This window comes from Podarcis bocagei (assembly GCF_964188305.1).
Source record: "Podarcis bocagei genome assembly, chromosome: 6".
NCBI classification, from domain to species: Eukaryota; Metazoa; Chordata; class Lepidosauria; order Squamata; family Lacertidae; genus Podarcis; species Podarcis bocagei.
In genome coordinates this window covers 50,654,729-50,676,122 of record NC_138130.1, presented here as the reverse complement: position 1 = coordinate 50,676,122, position 21,394 = coordinate 50,654,729, and the positions used below count along the sequence as shown (strand labels likewise).

Below are 21,394 nucleotides of genomic sequence, written 5' to 3'. Positions count from 1 at the left end.
TATTTTATTTTTGAAATAACCCTATCACATTGTGAATGAATGTGTACAGATTTGTTCTGAACTGTTGTTGCTTGCACTCTTTTAATCATTGGTTGTTGTTTTTCCTAGTGAAGAGGTTTTTGGCATTTATTGGCTTAATTCCATGGGAGCTAAAAAGTACACAACCCCTCTCACATGCTTCCTGTTCTGCTTTTCCTTCTTTCCCTTTCAAGCCATTTTCTCTTATCTTCCTACCAAAGGGTATGGATTAGAAATGGAATGTCTGTGTTGAGGTGAACTACTTCTGTGGAACAACCGCTTGCACCTCAGTTGGGTAGCCCGCTGCCAACACACATCTCATTACAGTGGTGCCTCGCAAGACGAAAAGAATCCGTTCTGTGATTCTCTTCGTCTAGAGGTTTTTTCGTTTTGCGCAGCAAGCCCATTGACAGATTAGCGGATTAGCGCTATTAGCGGCTTTTAGCGGCTTATCTGCTGATCGGATCAGCTGATAAGCGGCTTAGAGGCTTAGAAAAAGGTGGGGAAAAGAAAAAAAAACCAGCAGGAACTCGCAAGACATTGTCATCTTGCGAAGCAAGCCCATAGGAAATTCGTTTTGCGAAGCACCTCCAAAACGGAAAACTCTTTCGTCTAGCGAGTTTTCCATCTTGCGAGGCATTCGTCTTGCGGGGCACCACTGTACTGTCTATAGCCCAAGTATTCCAGTTGACACATATTTCCTAAGCACTTGAAATAGCGTTGTGGGCTACTTCAGATATGCTTCTCCTTTTTGTGTAAGAAGGTATGGTGTGTGTGTGTGTGTGTGTGTGTGTGTGTGTGTGTGTGTGTTTTGTAAATTTTTGCATTTTTATAATGTTCTTATCCCTGGGCCCTTGGATAAAGACTAGGTCTTGATTATTATCCTCCCTTCATTAAAAGGAGCCAGATTAGTATGGCCTTTATTTATATCTGAAAGCCTTAATGCCTTTTGACACAGGGTAAAGATGGTTTGGATAGTAAGGTGGCTTTGAAAGCAAGGCCATATTTTTAATCTGCAGTATAATTTTTAATGATGTTCATCTTACAGTATGCTAACATGATGGTGCCTATCTCCATTCTCCTGTTGATTTCTGTGCAAAACAATAAAAAATTTTGTACCAGATAATTTATTTACTGCAAGTTTTAGACACTCAATCCCTTTTTCTCAAATGCAGCATAGCACGAAGACATAGCCCAGGAAACATTGTGGACATTGACACTGGGTCATGTGGGTCATTTTTTATTTTGATGAAGAGATCTTTGTGGTAATATTCTTTGTACTCCAGCTTCAGAATAAATGGGCAGTCACTTCAATTACTATCTCTCCACAGTGCTAATAAAGTTTCAAGCTAATAATACTCTTACTGACTGTTTCACATGTCTTATGTGTTGTGCTGTGTTACTGTCCCCGTCTGTGGCTTGTGGTGTTGTTCTGAGCGTGCTTGGTGGTTGCTTTATCTCCTTGCAGTTTTAAATACTGTGATGTGACTTGGTTAAGACAGACATGCTTGAGTTTTGGAGATGTCTTGTATCTTGTGTTGTATATGGTCAATTAGCAAACTATAACGGAAGGCATACATCTTAAATAGAAGTATTAATATTGGTTCTTTAAATGGAGTTTAATATAAAAAAGCAACAAATGTGGGGCACTGTGTTGGAAAACTACTTGTTGTGATAAGATAGTGGGAAGTGGAACCTAAATAAGCCAGTGATTTACTTTCGTGCAAGAATATGGACAGCAGTAGTTGTATGTTCATTCTTACGTTGGAGATGTTGTTATAATAATCCAGCTAGAAAGATGGAACTGTAAAGAGATTGGAGAAGAGTTTCTTTAGTGCTGTGAACCTCAGGGCTTTGTGGTTGCCCTAACAGTCAAAAGATGGTTCTGTTACTGTCAGATGGCAGCGGTGGTTGCTCGTGAGTAATCAGTGAGGGCTCAGACCTGTCTTTTACAGGTTTTATTTGGGTGCAAAACTATTTACAGTGCAGAGCCACAAGTTCATGTCTGCCTCAATCGCTAGCAGAATCCGGGAGTGGTTGTTTCCAGGACCTCCCCCAACATAAGAGCTTTGTCACCCCCAGCCTTTTCCTTCCTTCTTTGCATTTTACACCTCTGCGCAGGGTGGGCGATGGAAGGGGCGTGCTTCCCTCCTGGCCGCCTTGGTAAGGAGCGCTGCTGAGGCTCCCAAGCAGCATCCTCTGGTCCTTTCCCCTCTTCCCCACTGGAGGTGTGGCTTTCCTCACCACAGGAAGAGGAACTGTTTCGTAAGATTTTCAGAGGTTCCCTGTAACCCAACTCTGCTTCCCTACCCTGTTCCAATGGCAGTACCCTGACAGTTACTGAGGCTGTTGCAGGACAAAAGTCAGGGTCCGTATCATTCAGAAGTAGTGGGGGGGGGCCAAGCAAGGCTTCACCATTGATACTTGCCCAAGGGCTCTCTTTTTGCTCCCCACCCCCACCCCCTCAGACTGGTATTGCAAGCAGCACTAGACAACAAGGTCGAGCCACCATTTAAATTCCCCACAATGCCCCTGATATAGCATTAGTTCAAGGCATTGTGGGAGATTTAAAATGGTGGCTAGACCGTGCTGCTGCTAGTCAAGCCTATCAGGGACCACAGGTAGAGATGTAGGCTCACTAGAGTTTACCAGGGGGCCCTTCGTTCATGAGGCTGGCCCAGACGTCTTGATGAATGTTAAGGTAATGTGAGTGTTGTTGGGACTTTCGGAATGATGGATATTCTAATTTAATGGTTGATTTCTGATGGGGGGGGGTTGTAAACATGCATGTGTAGGATACATTTTCCTGTTCTTCCGTGTTTCCTGAGAATTTCATCCCAAGATGTTAATTTCAACGAATGATACAATATGTGATGTTTTAATTTAAAACTACATATCTAAACACAAGGTGAAAATAAAAACATGTCCTGTTGTTGATAAGACTACAAAAAGCAGGAATCTCGGCTTTCAAACCAGTTTGACTGTTCTTGGGTGCATTCTAAAAATACCTAGGATTACTTTGAGTTATAACTAGTCCTGTTAAAAAGCAGAATTTGCAAATATCTTATTTTTAAAAGAATATTCACTCGGTTTTGTAATTAAACTGGCTTAAATGAAGCAGAATACTGTTTAAAAAAGGTTTGTGTTTAAAGCTTTGTATTTAAAATATTTTAGGAATAAAAACATTTTTTATCAAGTTTTTGTGAGTTGAATGGCATCGTCCTTTGACCTTTTTGTTCCCTCCAGTTGTAGGAGCAATTTTTATTTTTCCATTATGCAGCATATACATCTCAATAACTCCAGATCCATGAAAATGGGCCACTTAAACTTGGCTTTGAAAGAGCACTGTTGCATTTTATTTACATTATTTTGTAGCAGGGAGCCGTATTTATTCAGTCATTAAATTTATATGCCCTGCCTTCTTCCAAAGGAGTCTAGGGCAGCAAAACTGCCAATACTAATAAAGTTCCATTAGACTACTAGTTCCACAGGCAGAGGTCAGGAAGTGAGGTATGACAGCAACAGGGATGGTGTCAGCAGCCCAATCTTCTCCATGTGTTCAGTAGGGCTGGCCTTTTTAACATTGTGGTATATCAACAGCTAAATATTATGATGTACTGATATTGCCCAGTCCTATCCTGTACCACTCTGGCTTTTGCAAGCAGGAACGGTATGGGGGCTTAATCAGCCTCTCGCTCGCCCCATAGCTGATCAAGAGGCCCCCCCTCTGGCTTGTGAGGGACTTCCTCAAACTGCTCCACTAGTGCGCAGGCAGCCGTGCGCCTGCCCACTCCTCAGTGGAGCAGTTTAAGGAAGCCCCCCTGCCATCACCTCCAGCTCACATGTATATCACTAAGCCAATATCACTCACTGCAAATCATGGCCACGTTCCTGGTCCTGCTGCTGCTGTGCTACCCAAGACTAAGACATGGTTTGGCTTAGCATGTTGTCTGAAATAGGCCTTGTTTCTCTTGCTCCAGGCAAACAAGCTGTAAAACAAGAACAAAGCTTGGTTATAACTTGTGAAACAAGACAAAACATGAAGCTGGGTTCGACCCAGTAAGCTCAACTATGGTTTAGGCCTGGATAGTGTGGTAGTGCCCCTGCCCCAAGAACTACAGGCTTTTGGCTTACTGATATATACACACCAAGTCATGGAGTGCAGATGACTAATACAGGCACCTGCTCAGTGGCACGAAAAATCTTGGGAAACCTTGGCACTCTGTAAAAAAAGCTCACAATCTTTACATGTATAAGTGTGCCAGAAAAACCACACCACATTTCCCTTGCTTGTACTTCTGTGTTTATTTATAGAAAAACTTTTTTCTCATGTTATCCCTACAAAAATGAGTTTATACAAGGAATAAACAAAGATAGACACGTACACAAAACTAAAAGCCGCACCGGAAAAGCAAGAGAGCCAGAGCTAATGATAAATCAAATTAAGCAACAGCAGAAATCAAAGGGATGATTAAAAAGAAATGCCTTCAAGAACCAGTAAAACACAAGTGGAGAAGAGAAGGTAACCTCCTGAAGCAGGGAGTGCCACAAATTGGGCCCTACCACAGAAAAAGACCTGTCACGTGCTGCCACCTACTTTTCCTCAGAAGCAGTTGCGCTCACACATACAAATGCTATAGTAGCAGGGGCGTACGAAGTGGGGGGCGGAGGAGGCGGTGACAAGATGGCCCCTGCCTCCCCTCAGCTGTAGATCAGCCAAGGGCACGCGCAGCCCGTATGGGTGACACTCGCGTGGCGTCCGTACAGGGTGCCGCTCTTGTGCACAGTCCGTACGAGCTGCCCCGCCCCAGGTGCCGGAGAGGGTTCCTCCGCCACTGTATAGTAGCAGATCTTTAAAGAATGGGTAGGTTCACATGGGAGGAGATAGCCCTTCCAAGCAGGCCCATAATTAGGGGGTGGTGAGGTGGACCCCCACTAGGGGCACAGGCAAGGTGGGGCGCAAAGTCAGCTAAAAAATATGTACATCAATAAATAAAAATATCAATTATTGCCTCATAAGACAAGGTTTTAAATGAAGGGTGAATTGAATGGGTGGAGGGGGGATGGAGAAGAGGCGGAAAGAATAGCTAATTTGTCCATGACTTGGTACCTTGGTCCCAAGCAGCTTAGGGGAAGTTACCAGCATCTTGAATCGCACTTGAAAACAAACTGACAGCTACTGGAAGTGATACAAAAAAGGGGGTCACATGGTTCCAGTACTTGCCCCCCCCCCCCGGCAAAATTTTAGGGGCGAAATTTTAAACCAATGGAATTTCCCCGGTGGTTTTCAAGGGCAGTCTCACATAGGGTGGGGTGGCATGGAGGGGATGGAGAGAACTATGCAGAGCTGCAAACTCTGCCAGACATTCTGCTTCCGCGCACCATCAGAAAGGCCCCCACCCACTGGCTTCTGTGTTCATTGCCTCTTCACAGGAGTAAGGTTCCCTGCCTCCACTTTGTAGTAGCAAACTACAATATTATCCAAACAATGCAAAACAGCAATAGCAAGGTAGAAATTTTCAATGGCCGGTCCACTGTTACGTATTTACTATAAAGCTCTTGCTTTATATGGGATGGGATAAGCCCAGCAATAAGACCCTTTGAAGATTTCCATTGTCATGCATAACTTGGCTTTACTATGCAGTTCATGAACTGAATTGACAATTCCATTAACAGACTTCTCCCCCACCCCCCCAACCTCCATTAAAGCTCCACAGCATATTTGAGTAATACAAACAATCTCTGCCTACGGTAAGCTTTTATAATTCTGAGCATCTAGGACTGTTCCAGCCTTGGTCTCTCTTGTAAATTTAATCTTTTAAAAGTTCTTTATGCATGTGGTGTAGCCAACAGTGATTGAGTCTAGATCCTATTGCCAAAACATTGTGTTTTAAAAAATCTAGAGTCGTGCTTCCTGAAATAGGTGGCCTTCATTATATTCTATGGGGCTAGGATACTATACAATAAATGACAATCCTTTACATGACTGCTAAGTGGTAATGAATGATGTTACAGGGGTGGGGTGGGGAGTAGATTAAATTTAGATACGTGGGAATGCAGGGTGTGCTGAATATATATCCTCACCAAACCATAGTGACCTTCGGTCTGTAACCTTCAAAATGGCCCCTTGTATCCATTACTGAAATGTCATAAATCTGCTCTGCCAGACAAAATTGTATCTCCCTTGGCTATTCAAGGCCATCAGCTTCGCTGCGCTAACAGCTGGAGAAAGTGATTCCCATCCCAGTATAAAATGTGCCCATATACAGTGATACCTCGGGTTACAGATGCTTCAGGTTACAGATGCTTCAGGTTACAGACTCCGCTAACCCAGAAATATTACCTCAGGTTAAGAACTTTGCTTCAGCATGAGAACAGAAATTGTGCGGCGGCAGCGGGAGGCCCCATTAGCTAAAGTGGTGTCTCAGGTTAAGAACAGTTTCAGGTTAAGAACAAACCTCCAGAACGAATTTAAGTTCTTAACCCGAGGTACCACTGTAAAGGCAGCCAAAGCAACAAAATAATAATAATAATAAACAGTTTCTAAAGCTGAGAATGCCTGACACAGGTTGTTTCCTAACTGAAGTCTTCCCTACCTAAAGGCATAAAGGCACATTTTAAGAGCCAGAAAGCTCTGTTGTTATTTTTGGGGGGGTATTTTTTTCAATGTATATGGACAGTGGACTGATTAAATACAAGCTGGAACACCCCAAATCAAGAAAACAGCTTTTGATAGTTTATAAAGATTGTCTGTGGCAGCCTTCACCATTCTGGTGCCTTCCAGATGTTTTGCACTACAATTACCATCAGCCCAGCCGTTGATGGGAGCTGTAGTGCAGCACATCTTGAGGATCTGTTTGGGAAGGCTGATCTATGATTTATTTGCCTTGTTTTCATAAATGAGTGGTGCTTTAAGGCCAGAAACAGTAACATACAAGTCACATGCTCTTTTTAAAATACTAAAAAGTCCCAACTTTCCTTTTGGGGGGACGTTTTTAGCTAGTTTGCTGACAGAACAAAGTTTGAAAACATGGTAGCAAATATATCAAAGTTTCAGGATTAATAAGGTGAGAAAAATGCTGTGTTTTCCATTTAAATGTAATTAAGTACCCAAGTCTGTGAACTCAAGTCGTCCCCCCACCCATCTGAAGTTTTCTATTTAGAAGTAATTTTCAGTAAGAATATTATAAAATAAGCCCAATAAATCCACCCCAATAGTTTGGCACATGCAGTATTATTTGGGATTGCATCTAAATTATGTTTATGGCATGCAAACTACAAGCTCATCAGACTTGAGTTAGCCATGTCTTTCGAGACTCTTTGAGATCAAAACCGAATGTTAACATTTTAGGATTTAAATAGGAAAAAATGCATAGTTAAACATACCAACTCAAGCATACAAGGTGGTGGGGGAAATAAAAGTATATATATGCCATCTTAGAATATGTGAAACTTAACAACGATCTGCTTATGTATATAGGTGAACAAAAGGCCAAGATATATTCAATGCAAGTTTTGGAGGGAAATTATCTGAGAACCTGGGAGATATCCTCATAGGTGAAGGACATCCTTGATTTAAGAATGCTCTGTGAGCACAGACTGTCCCTGATTTTTAATGCTGTTCTTTGCTCCCCTCTTTCCATGCACTACATGAGCCAGAAGAAAAGCAAATACCGGAAGCCATATTTCGGTGCTTAGCAAAATGGTGAATTGCATATCAGCTTTGCCGGGTGGGTGTGTAATGGTTATATTTAGTCCATTCAGTAAAAGGGCATTTTCCCTCACTGTAGCGAAAGAACGAAAACACATAATTATTGTCACCCAGGTAACACTACTGAAGATGAATACAGACATAGTTAATCCATTTACCACACAACCGTTGCAGCTCTGTCTCAAACACAGATCTGTTCTGTCTGGATCCCAGCAGCAGTCTTGGGTTTTCCGCTGTGTGCGTGATTTTCAGAGAACTGTGACTCTTGCCAAGCAGATATCCCTCAGCAGTGGGAAGTGGCTTGTGACTGCCAGACGACAGCGTGTGACGCAAGAAAGCACACATAGAAAGCAAGCTGCTGAAACAGACTGTTTGTGCTAGAAGGGTTTGTCTTGATGCTTGCAAAAGCTTTGTGCTCCTTTGATCACCATCTTCATCAAATAAATACATTTATTGGGGCATTTCTTTTTCTTTTTGCCACTTCCTACTTGGAGTATTGGATTCAGACGAATCTCAGAACAAGAACCAAAGCAGGCCATTTGGGACAGATGCAAGTCTTATCTGAGCCAAAGCAGAATTTCCGAAAACACCAATTCAGAGTCTGAACTGAATCATGTTGATGCCCACCATCTCCTACAGTGTATTTGAACTTCCAATAGCAACAGACTCCCCTTTTCTCAACTGGACCCCCATTCTTTTCCCATAAGAGGAAGATCAGAGGTGATAAACCTGTTGCCTCCCAGGTATTGCTGAAGATACAGCTCCCACCATGCTTGACCATTGACCATGGTCCCCCCCCATCACTGGAGCCCCCACCCCTCAGAATGTCATTGGCAATGTTGGCTGAGGTGGCACAGAGTCAGAGTTCAATGACTTCTGGAGGGCTATACTTTACCCAACTCCTGCTTTTAGCTTTTACTCCTGAAGATAACTTTAGCGAGTTCAAAATGTTGAGATAGAAGAGCTTTTGGTCATTAATTGCCCTGCAATGAAAGTGCTTTAAAGTTCCTTGTGCCAAAATAGTAGCAAAAGTAAAGTCTCTTTAATCTCCTGTTTCATCCAGCTCCTTTGGAATCTAAATTTTAATTATTCAGAACTTGTCATTCTGTTTTTGAAATAGGCCTTCAAAGCGATTAATTTGTATTTAAAATACAATTCTAATGTGTCTCTATTTTGGGCCTCAAATAAGCGGCGAGTTTGCACTGAATCTGTTGAGAGATCAATGACTCAGGACTCTGCAGTATGCGGCCGTGAAAGCTATAATTACATACAATTTTCTTGATGTATCTACTTTATGTGATTCCTTCCCTCCTACACTGGTCTTGGGGAACCTCAGTCAATCCATAAAGCCTTTTCACTGCACAGCAATCACTGCCACAATCCGCTGTTGTTCAATAATAACTCACTACATAGCTTTTAAAATTTTTAAAAGTTAAAAATACTGGTATGTAAGAGCTGCTAGTCAACCATCCAGCTTGTATTTAAAACTTCTGAGAAATGGCATTGATTTTAGTCCTCTTTAGCAAAAAACAAAAACAAAAAACCCAGCAGATTAAAATATTGTGTCAGATTATTCAAACTGACCATAATAATTTTCATCACAGGGCAGTCTTGACAAGACTGTCGATTTTTCAATTAGTTTCTCATCCAAGACAAAGGTATCTCCCACACCTTTTCCACTGGCAGTTCATGGCAATATTACCTAATTCAATTCTGGCTGAACAGAGAATTCCATTTCTTATTGAGGATGACTGTATGGATTCCCAACTAATGTGCTAATATGCAGCCTTCCCTGGTACAGTTTGCATAACTTGGTCATGGTTGTGAGGCAAGGTAAGGTGCTTAGCTTCAGCTTGTTGGGGGACTCCAGTATGACAGCCATGGTGTCGTAGTAGTGGGATGCACATCAATAACAAGAAGTCCAATGACATTATCAGCAATGGGAGAAAAATGGGATAGTTGTACCAGGCTTCATTATGTCCATTTGAAAAGTAGTGGAATGCTTTTAAAGAAGCAGAATGGCATCCCATCCTACTTCAAGCACTCTTTCTCTGTTTCCCCTCTCTTTATATATTTTGATTTCTCTTATCATAATAATAGCACTGCTGCTAGTATAATTAATCAAATGATTTCATGCAAAGTTGCACCTCTTTGTTGACTCCAGCAAACCAAACTGTAAAGTTGCAAAGCCAAAAAAACCCCATAGCTGGATCCAGAGGCAAGTGGTGCACATTTTTTCCAAAACTGAATCAAAGCCAAAGGCACTGAGCTTAAACATAACAAATGAGTCACAGAGAAGAAGAAACAAACAGCGGGGGGGGGGGGAGTTGCAAAGATTATATTTTACAGTCAAACATAAGAAACAAAATGCTAATCTCACAAAAAATGTATTTTAGTTTCCGCCCCTACCTTGTATTAACATCTTAAAAGTTTTCCATATAAATTATTGATTTTAAACCGGAAGTTAACACTTTTTCAACAACTAGGAAATTATAATTGTACTGGTTTTCAATAGAAAACGCATTACTGTACAGTGGTACCTCGGGTTACAGACGCTTCAAGTTACAGACTCCACTAACCCAGAAATAGTACCTCAGGTTAAGAACTTTACCTCAGGATGAGAACAGAAATCGTGCGGCGGCAGCGGGAGGCCCCATTAGCTAAAGTGGTGCTTCAGGTTAAGAACAGTTTCAGGTTAAGAATGGACCTCCAGAATGAATTAAGTACTTAACCCGAGGTACCACTGTACTGTGTGTGGCAGTGCCTCATAGAAATGTTATTAACAAAAAAACTGGAAGCACATAGAACTCTGCAGTTCCGAAAGGGCACAGAGTATAGCATGCATTGAGTTGGGATTGATAAATGGAAAGGGTACTGTGGTGCATGTATAAACATATGTGGGTGTAGGCATTTGTCATACACACATATATTGTGATGTCTGTGACATATATGCTGGAGGATACAGAAGCAGTTAGGTTTTTAGTGCAATTACTGGAGCTCAGACAATAATTTGTTTCGGAGTACTGCCAATTAGTAAATCTACTATGCATGAGCAGTGGTAAGTAGGCCGTGTGGGCAGATTTAATAAAAATATAAGATACAAATCAGAGAATCCCATTTATATCATAGCAAATGCTCGCTTGCCATTGGCGAGAAAGAACTGGCCCTATATGAACAGGAAAAGAAGTTTATATAAATTGGATGAAAATGTGCTCATGTTCTCCCTTGACCATCATTGCTATACAGAGGATTTTTTTTATTCTGTTGTGGACTTTTGTAGGTGTCTTTATGGTAGCTGGTTTAAGAAAAAAGTGGGGTATAAATTCTAAAATGCATTAAGAAATCTGTAGGGAATAACAGAATGACTTTGCTGGATCATACCACAGATCCATTCAGACCAGCCCACCATCATCACAGAGTAATATTGCAACAGAACAAGATAACTATTCCCCAGTGACTGGTAATTGGAAGTGTCATACCAGGGCTAACAGACATTGACAAGTAGGAATTGCAACAAAATGTTGCAGTTTTTATTCTCTCTAATTTTTTTATTCTAGTTTTTTTCTGTAATCCTGCAAACATTGCCCCCACCCCCAGCCTACTGATACCTTCCTCTTTCGCATGGCCAGATAACAATCCAGAACCTGAAGAATGAATTAGCTTTCTGTGTGTTTTGGTCTCTATAAATTTCTTCCGTGTGCACGTCCTTTTGCGGTCACAGTAACTTTGCTATGTACCTCTTTTGATGCACAACTGTCATGAGCAAGCATCTCATCGTTTTCACACGTGCCTCTCCTAACTGAGATGTGCATTTAAGTGGGAAGCGAAGCCCACTGCGAGAATTATTCCTCCAGCTGGTCGTGGCTGCTTGTGTCCCGGTGTGGCCATTTTAGGCATCTTTATAGCGATTATGCAGAAGCTGGAGACTTGCCCCTCTTTGCTGTCGTGCCCACGGAAAGGGTCCAGTAGGGCTTGGGGCCTCTCTACTGGGAAGAGGAAACCGCTGCTGAACAAATCTTAAACCACAAAAGCGCCTTGAATAACTGACAGCAGCTTTCGTCGAGCCACGGCCTTTCTTATGAGGCGGGGGCTCCACCCCACCGGAGCTTCTGAAGGCGCCAACGATCTGTCAAAGTCTTTTCAAGGTGGGGCGCGCGTGCCACAAAGCTCGCTCCCCCCACCCCCATTTTATTTTTTTACATGTTTGCTTCAGCGCGTAGGAAGACGGGCGGGCGGGCTTTCGGGCAGGGAGGCTGGGGTTGGGAAGCCCCTCACCGGGGGCGCCTCTCGCGCGCAGCTTTCCTCCTCCTGCCTCTCAGGGAGGCGGGCAATCACGCGCGGGCGCAGAAAGCGTCGCACGTGGGCGGTTCGCCCGTGGTTCCTCCTTCCTTCTCCCCCCTCGCCCACCCCGCACCAGGCTCGGCCTACGGGGGCAGGTGGCTCCTTGCGCGCGCCGTCCCCGCTCCCTCCTTCCCTCCCCCTGCTCGCTGGGCGGCGTGTGCGGGTGCCTTTAAATTGCTTTCGCGGGAGCTGCCGCCTGCTCAGTCTCATCTGTGATGTAAGAAGAGACTTTTAGGTGTCTGCGCCGATCGCCTGACTTTCTTCTCTTCTTTTTCCCCTTCCCTCCTGCCGCCGGTTCTCCCGCTCGCTCTCTGCGCCGCTGTCCTGGGCCGCCCTGCTGCTGAGGCGGATTTGCAAAGCCGCCGCCGCCCCTGGGTCCAGCCCGCCCGGAGCTGCGCTGTCCTGGGCGCAGAGGGCGCGCGACTGCCCGGCTCCTCGCTCAGCCGCCGCGGGTGCGCAGGCATGGAGGAGCAGCCGGAGTGCAGGGTGCTCTCCATCCAGAGCCATGTCGTGCGCGGCTACGTGGGCAACAAGGCGGCCACTTTCCCCCTGCAGGTAGGTGCGCGCGTGTGCGTGTGCATGTGTGCGTGCGTGTCAGAGAAGAGACAGAGGGCAAGCCGGAGGGACACAACCGAGCAGGCGGCGGCGGCGGCGGCAGGTGGCTCCTCCTGCCGTCTCCAAGGCTGCCTGAGGCGCGCAGCCCGGGAAAGCAAATACCGGCGAGGTTGTGGCTCCAGCGTCCGCGGAGGGCGCCCCAGACACTGGTCGGGCGGCCTGGCTGGAGGCAGAGACTTGCCGTTCCCAGTCCAGAGGGAGCTGTGGGGCTTAGGCGTGTAGTGATTCTTTCCCGCTCCACCTCGGTCTCTCTAGGCGAGGCTCTGCCAAGGAAGCCCCTCCTGTGCAGAAGAGAAGGGAGAGGGCGGAGAAAGCGCCCCTTCTTCGGGGATGGGGTGTTTTGGGGGAGGAAGGGAGATACTGTACAGTGCACATATATATATTTAAGGAGCGGCTGCCTTCAGGCAAGTTCCTAACCGCAGCAGCGCCTGCCAAGTAGGGCGAGGGTCAGAGAAATATGCCGAGAGAAAAACAAAACGGAGGCGCACCCCGTGTCAGATTCTAAGCTCTGGGGAACGATGGGAAGTGTCAGCGGTGGCAAGGTTGCTTGGCCATGACACGTCCTTCCCATTAAAAAAAAAAAAATGTTTTCATTTGGGTATCTTAAAAGGCTTCCCAGGGTCGGTCCTGCAGCTCCCCTGAACGCAATGAGTGATCCTCTAAAGAGCCAGTGCTTTAAAAACACATAATCAAGTATGTTAAAATTCCGAATCTGGCTCTTTTCCTTCAGTTGTTGTTAGCTTGTCTATGTTAACAGGCCCTTTTTTGGTGTTGCTGATTTTCATGGTATATTCATAAGGTGCTGGCCAGTGTTACTACATAGTACCAACAGGAATGCAAAGTATGTAGAAACAACAACAACTGTACTGTTAACAGTGGTTGTTTAGGCGATGTTTTAATGACAGTTAGATTTTATTGAGGGACACCTTGTTTCCAGGTAGAGCTCGGGATTTTTTGGGACTTACAGTGCTGTCCATCATGTTTTGGAATGTAGCTTCAAACCATTTTTCAAATGCTGCATAATTACATTTCCTAAAATAGCTGTGATAAAATGCAGTATTTCTGGCTGTCATGTGATTCCCAAAGAATCAGAAAAGAATGGTCACTTCATAAGAAATGTTGCACACAGCTAATTGATTTTTGCACTGCATCAAGCATATTGCACAGGCAGCAACAGAAGTAAATAATGAGTAACCTCACCATGCAGTACTGTAAGATGAGTAACCTGTTCCCAAAAGAATTTGTCCAGCTGAGCACAGGTCAGTAGGTTCATCACACACAGAGAGCTCAAAGCTAAAGCAGATACTAGGGCTGGGTTTTTGGATTATATAGCTGCCATTGTCCCAGACTACTTGTGCTAACAAAGGATAAACTTCTTTTTTGTAGTATCTCAATTTCCCAATATATGAAATAACAATTTAAATACATTTGCAGTGCAAGTCTGTACATGTTTATTCAGAAGTAAGCCATAGTGTGTTCAATGGGGTATTCTCCCAGATAAATATGGATAGGATTGTAGCCTTAAAAAACCCAAAGAACTTTTAGATTTTTCACCAAAGGACCTTGAGCATTGCTTGATATACCGTAAAATGCTTCTCTGTAAAATTTGATATAGCCAGTTGATGCCATTTATAAGTACAATCACTTGCCGTCATTTGTTTACAGCTACTGCCTCAACTGTAGCAGACGTACAAAAAGAAACAAGCTACCACTGCAAATTTCAGTGTGAAAAAATATATATCCTAAGAGTTATCCCAAATCATTATCTTTTATCTTGCCTTCAGCATATATACTTGCCATTGTCTCAGTCCACCTGTTGAATTAAGCTTCTGACTATGATAGCACAAAAGCACTAGATTGTCTTTGTGGTGCTTTAAGCACCTTCTCTCATTTTATGGCTGCAAACCCATAGAACTGTTCTTCTGGAATTCATCCTAGGCTAGGAACCTGATGAAACATCACCAGCAGAAAGTTGCCATGGTGAAGATTAAGCATTTTATTAGCTACTGTAAGCCTATGAAGGGATTATTTTAAAATTTTAAGTACCCTAGAAATGCAGTGAAATGCAATTCAGTGTGCTGGTGTCTGTCCTCCCAAGTTGTGTCTGTATTAGCCAAACAAAAAAAGAGATCTAAATGTGCATCTGCCTCTTCACTTTTAACAAAGTTTTAAAATGGCTCAGGTGTGGAAGGGAAATATTATGCTGGGGAGGGAACCATAGCTTGATGGTATAAAACAGGCACCATATGCAGAAGGTCCCAGATTGAGTCCCTGGGATTTCCACTTGAAAGGGGATTATATAAAATATGGAGTCTTCCATCGGTAGGTTGGGACACAATATTGAATCATAGCCTAATCCAAGGTGGGTTGTAGCAGCAGTACTAGCAATTTCCATATATATATATATGGTAAAAGAATTAAGAAGAGGGTCCCCAAATGCATGTTTTGGTTAAAAGTGAGTCACAGGTCTGGAAAGGTTGAAGATCACTGATGTAAGGAAGAGTCATTGTCAGAGTAGAGACAACAGTGGACTAGGTCAGCAAACATTTTCAGCAGCGGGCCGGTCCACTGTCGCTCAGACCTTGGGGGGGGGCAAACTATTTTTTTGGGGGGGGGAATGAACGAATTCCTATGCCCCACAAATAACCCAGAGATGCCTTTTAAATAAAAGCACACATTCTACTCATGTAAAAACACGCTGATTCCCGGACCGTCTACGGGCCACAGTTAGAAGACAATTGGGCCACATCTGGCCCCTGGGCCTTAGTTTGCCTACCCAAGGGCTAGGTGGACAAATCATCTGACCTACTATAAGGCAGCTTTCTATGTTCCTTTGTTACTGGTCATTAGTAAATAATTGCTCTGGCCCTTGCAAGCATAGAGCATAATGTGCTTGCACTTGTGATGGAAGTGCAGGGTTGGAGAGAGGGATTCACATTTTTTCCAGAAACAGCAAGTTGTGGTTTGTGACTTCTGGTTTATGCACAAGCTTCACTTTTTGCCTGGTACTCAGCATTGTCAACTCTGATTAGCAGTCAAAAGCAGCACCAACCTACTGGTCGAAATATATCCAACACCCCCTTTTGCTTTTCTCTGCCAATCACTGCAGTGCTTGAGCATTTGAAAGACCAATGATAATATCTCTTCCTGCATTTACTGTAAGGAAATTAGTCTGGGGGAGGTGTAGAAATACAGGCCAACTGAGGCAAATTTCAAATATGCTGCACACTTACAAGGAAGGAACTGCTATTGAATCCTGTCGGAATGACCCAGAAATCTGCCCCGCCCCCCCCCCCCCCAGATTATGTGTGTGGAACCTAGCAATGCTATTGCTTGTGTTTCATTGCCAAAGCTAAGAGCTATTTAGGGTTGAGCCACACATTGAGAAGCATCTCATTGTACATCTTAAGAGGCCAGGGAGCTAAGGGAGCAAAGTCTACTTTCTATGTGATGAATTTCTTGCATTGTCACTACAGAGAAAGACAGCCATGCTTAAGCAGTTATTTAGAGGATGTTATAAGAATTTTAAGGTCTCAAAGATAGAATAAATATTCATAAATGCACACATATCTAAATATATGAACGATGGGTCTGAAATAGTATGGGAGAGCAATCCTGAAGCCATTTTGACTCTCCCAAGGACCTCAAATATTCCTCTGCAGTAAGGGAGGCAAATGAGGAAAGTCTTCCCATTGTCTTTTTGCATGCAAATCCTGTCTTTAAGGTGCATTTGTGTATGAATAGGGTAAGCCTGTGACCTGGATTGAGGAACTAAAGTATTAACCATCACAAAAGAATGGCCAGACTGCCCAGGTAATGCAATCAGTGACCATTATCAGGTCTCAGGGCAGACAGGAGTTCTGCTGTAGACCACCTCCTTCTGTGATTTATGTATGATGTTTTAGGGCAGTGTTTCCCAACTGGTGTTCCGCGGCACACTAGTGTGCCGTGAGATGTTGCCTGGTGTGCCGCGAGATGTTGCCTGGAGGGAGGCGGGCGAGGGCGTTTGCTTCCCGGAGGACTTGTGGGAAGCCGCCCCTTCCCTGGGCGACGCGCCGCCTCGCGACTCCGGAGTCAGTCCCGAGGGCTCTCGGAGGGACTCGCGAGCGACGGCGCGGCGGTTCCGGGGCGCGCTCAGCCGGGCCGCCGCGCGCCCCCGCTGCAGCTGCCCGGCGTGGAGCGCGACGCGGAGCCGGCCGGGCTTGGAGGCGCCCAGGTAGGGCCGAGCCGGGCGGGGGCGGGGAGGTCTCGGTCTGCTGCGGGCGCAGGAGGGGGAGAGGGGGAGCCGTCGGGTCTCCTGGAAGGAAGCGAGGCGGCGGCTGAGGGGGATGCAGCCCCGTCCCCAGCAACAGGCGCTCCTCGAAGTGAGGCCACAAGTCGGGGCTCGGACAGGGCCTGGAAGCAGCGGCTCCGGCTCTTGGGAGCGGAGAAGGGGACTTCGAAAGCGGCCTGGAGGAGAAAAGCCCCGATGCAGCGAGAGCGGGGAGCGTGCTGCCTTGTCCAGGCCTCCTCGCTTTGTGCCGTCCGCTGCCGGGAGCAGGACACGGGGGCTCCTCGTTCGCATGCTTTCCCGGGTGATCGGTGAGGGTTAGGGTTAGGGTTAGGGTCCCTCAGTCCCTCGCTTTGCTGCCTCCTCCCCCCCACCCCCAAAGCTTGGAGGTTCCCTGGCAAGGGGGAGGGAAAAAATTGAAAACTTTCACTTTCGTGCGTCCCTCCCGGCGTGACGCTGCGCGCTGACGTCACGGGGCTGTAATGGTGGTGTGCCGCGAGATTTTTTTCATCAAACAAGTGTGCCTTTGCCCAAAAAAGGTTGGGAAACACTGTTTTAGGGGGATGGTATTGGGCTACAGGGTGGGCAATTTCAAAAGTCTATATAAGGCCTTGTGCACCATTGTTCAGGTTTCTCCTCCCTCCTGCATGTGGTGAGTGGGGACCCTGTTGCAACAGTTCCTTTAATAAAGATCAGGCTTACTAGCCACTTTGCTTTTCAGTTTACTCTGGTTGGCCTCTGTTATTTTCTCCTACCAATAGGGAACCCACTCAAGGTCTCTATACGTGCTCTTGGATACCCCATAAGGGAAAAGGAGCAGGTTTTCTTAAAACAAGGATACTTGAAAACAAGCTGAGACACTGTGAATAGATGGAATCTACCAAAGTATTTGGAAGAAACCCGCATGAACATGCACATGTAGTCAGATTAACAGCAGAAGCCCTGCAGTGTGTCCCTTGGCAGGAGGGAGCACAAGGCAGGGCTTTTTCAGTTGTAGCAGCAACCCATAGAGTGCCTTTTGCAGAGGAGTCTGCATAGCTCCTTTACAACTTCACAAGCAGTGAAGACTTTTTCAATAGGCATTTGGGCTGAGTTAAACTAATTCTGGATTGTTTTGCTCTCTCTATATATATTTTGCTTGCAGCAAGTTGTTGTCTGAGTTCTGTTTTGTGGGGTTGGAGGAGGTTTTTGGGGGGTGGGGGTGACGGCTGCTTTTACTTTCTGATTTTTTGTTGGTGTAGCTAGCCTCCTTGAGGGTCTTTCAGCTGAAAACTGGAGCAGAAATGTTTTAATAAATACATAAAGGGTGAAGTTTGTTGATATGAAAAAGGCCAAAGCTTTTCAGAGCCACTGAAAAGTAACAGTAATACATAAAAATGGAGCAGAAATATGAGTGAAATTAAAACACTTTATGAATAAACACATCAACTAAAAGGTGTGACGAAATTTGTCTAGCACCAAAAGGACTTCATACTGGGGGCAAGGTAAACCACTCCCCTTGGAAGAGAGTGCCATGGTTTGGGTCACCAGAACTGAAAAGATCATCTCTTGGGTCTCCCTCCCATCTGTGTTCTGAAAGTGAGCGTGGTCAAAGAAAGGCCTCCAAGGAACATCTTAATGGCTGTATATATTCATGTGGCTGGATAGGTTCAGGTGATTGTTAAGGCAGCCTGGTGCTAAGTCATTTGGTACCAGAACTTCTAGTTATACCATGGCATGCATCCTATGACAACTCTCAACCAGTCCCAGAAGATTTTACCTCAGCATAAAAGGTAAAGGGACCCCTGACCGTTAAGTCCAGTTGCGGACGACTCTGGGGTTGCGCGCTCATCTTGTTCTATAGGCTGAGGGAGCCAGCATTTGGCCGCAGACAGCTTCTGGGTCATGTGGTCAGCATGACTAAGCCGCTTCTGGTGAACCATAGCAGCCCACGGAAACGCCGTTTACCTTTCCGCTGGAGCGGTACCTATTTATCTACTTGCACTGACATGCTTTCGAACTGCTAGGTTGGCAGGAGCAGGGACTGAGCAATGGGGGGCTTACCCCATCACGGGGATTTAAACTGCCAACCTTCTGATCGGCAAGCCCTAGGCTCTGTGGTTTAGACCACAGCACCACCCGCGTCCCAACCTCAGCGTAGCTCTGTAATATTTTTGCAGTTCCCCACTATACTGGATCAACATATGTATATGGAACAGAATTTCACATCAGGATGTAGTGCAGACCCCTTTATTCCCCTTTGATTCCCTTCTTAGGGGAGAGGCCATAACCCAGTGAAAGAGCATACACATTGCATGCAGAAGGTCCTAGGTCAAATCTCTGACATAATCCAGTTTTAAAAAGGAGAGTCAGAGTGGACAGTACTGGGATAGATGAACTAAGGTCTGATCTTATATAAGACAGCTTTTAACTGGGCATAAGATGATGTATTGTATAGTAGCATCATGCCAACTCATTTTTGTTTTACTTTAAGTTTGTTAAAAACTTATAAAGTGACTCTGAATGTACCTTGGGGAAAGAGTTACTAGAATTAATGGATGGGCATTTTTATAGGGCACATTACAGAGTGTTTCACATGCAGTGTCTAATTAATCCTTACAACAGATATGTACAATAAAGCATTATTATCCATATCTTGCAGCTAGAGATATGAAAAGACATGGGTTATTTTGACTACCTAGCAAGTTTGCGTGTTGATAAAGCCTTTGCTGGTAGAGAGAAAGATAAATACGTTTTCTGATAGAGGAAGTTCTATAATATTTTGCTTTCTGCCTTGAATATCTGTGACGCTCAGGCATCTTGCCAGCCCCTGCCATCTGGACCAATTATGAATGGAATGGAGGCAGAACCAGTGATACCTAAATAGTCTGCATATTTCATTATGAACACGTCTCATTTGCCACTTAACAGAGTTTCGAGGACCATTCTCTTTATTGATCAGAGACCACATGGCTTTAAAATCTGCTCTGGGTAACTGTCTCCATATTAGGAGAGAGAGAAGATTTTTCCCCCCTTTCCACCAGAGGATAATCATCATGCAAGTCAGTGCTGGAGCAGACGTCAGAGCATGCCAGTATATGCTCTGATGCAATGTAGAAGCTGTGAAGCTAATCTGTCCTCTCTAGTGGCAGCTGTTTCTGATGGCAGAGGTTAGTAGTCTTTCTGAGCAGTGGAACCTCTGTAGGCTAAATTGCCCTGAATCACAAATGAAAGATGTTTCAGCATTCTGAGTCATGCTGACGTTTCACTCCTATTTATAGAAGGCATGAAAGCTGTTTTAAAAATCAAAATGAACAGTAGTAAAGAGGTAAAAAAAAATATGAGTGAAACCAGCAGTGGTGATGAGGGACAGCTGCCACTGCTGATGCCACAAGACTCTTTGCCCATGTTTGCAAGCAAAACATATAAAACCACTGGTGTGTGCAAACTATGAGGTTATTTATCAAATTACCAGCATGTTTATCTTCTTTATTGCACTGTGGCAAACAAACAAATGTGTCCATTGTAGCAAGACCAACTTTTATTTTAAGCTAAAATATAGTTGTACTTGCTTTTTACATGAGGATACCTGGCTCGGCAGTTGTCAGGGGTTGTTTTCCAGCCGGCACTCGCTGGAACTCTCAGGTGGGCACCATTGCCATTCTAAGAGAACGAGGGAGGTGTTCATGGTGTGTTATGGCATCTCTTTTTCTAAAAAAAAATTAGCACTGGCAGTTGTATATGGGAATCTTTGGACCTCAGGACTTCACAAGCTGAACCATGAATCAGCAAGTGTTGTGTGGCTGCAAAGAAGGGTAGTGAGAGTTTATTTAGGCTGTATTAACAGAACCAAATTTTCCAAGTCATGAGATGCAGTAGTTCCACTTTATTCCACATTGGCTGGATCTTTTGGAATATTATGCCCAGTGCTGGGTGCAGCACTTAAGAAAGCTACAGACAAATTAGAACAGATTCAAAGAAAGACAATGAAGATGGTCAAGGGTATGCAAAACAATTCTTATGAAGATAGCTTAAAGAAGAAGAAGACGAGGAGGAGGAGGTTGGATTTGATATCTCGCTTTATCACTACCTGAAGGAGTCTCAAAGCAGCTAACATTCTCCTTTCCCTTCCTCCCCCACAACACACACTCTGTGAGGTGAGTGGGGCTGAGAGACTTCAGAGAAGTGTGACTAGCCCAAGGTCACCCAGCAGCTGCATGTGGAGGAGCGGAGATGCGAACCCGGTTCACCAGATTACGAGTCTACCGCTCTTAACCACTACAGCACACTGGGAACTGGGTATATTTTATCCTGGAAAAAAGACAGAGATACAGTTAAGTTAGCACTCTCAAAGTGCTGAAGGGCTGTCTCGTAGAAGAGAGCAAAGGCTTGTTCTCTGCTGCTCTGGAGGCAAGAGTAGATCTAATGAACTTAATGGTGGTGGATTTGGGCTGAACATT

The 21,394-nt window shown here is 44.6% G+C and overlaps 1 protein-coding gene and 1 long non-coding RNA gene across 2 annotated transcripts in view; one reads left to right on the top strand and one right to left on the bottom strand.

The window, feature by feature from the left end:
• Positions 1 to 143: 143 nt before the first annotated feature.
• Positions 144 to 11,883, bottom strand: LOC308588682. The gene is made up of 3 exons (XR_014008869.1): positions 11,467 to 11,883; positions 675 to 4,007; positions 144 to 335 (listed from the first exon to the last, which is right to left on the bottom strand). It is a non-coding gene; the product is annotated as an uncharacterized lncRNA (long non-coding RNA).
• A 408-nt stretch (positions 11,884 to 12,291) lies between these two features.
• Positions 12,292 to 21,394, top strand: part of PDXK (pyridoxal kinase) — a 46,891-nt gene continuing 37,788 nt past the window's right edge. Inside the window, exon 1 of the mRNA XM_081197230.1 lies at positions 12,292 to 12,625. Coding sequence (XP_081053356.1) covers positions 12,533 to 12,625 — 93 coding nt within the window. The 5' untranslated portion in view covers positions 12,292 to 12,532. The remainder of the gene's footprint in view (positions 12,626 to 21,394) is intronic.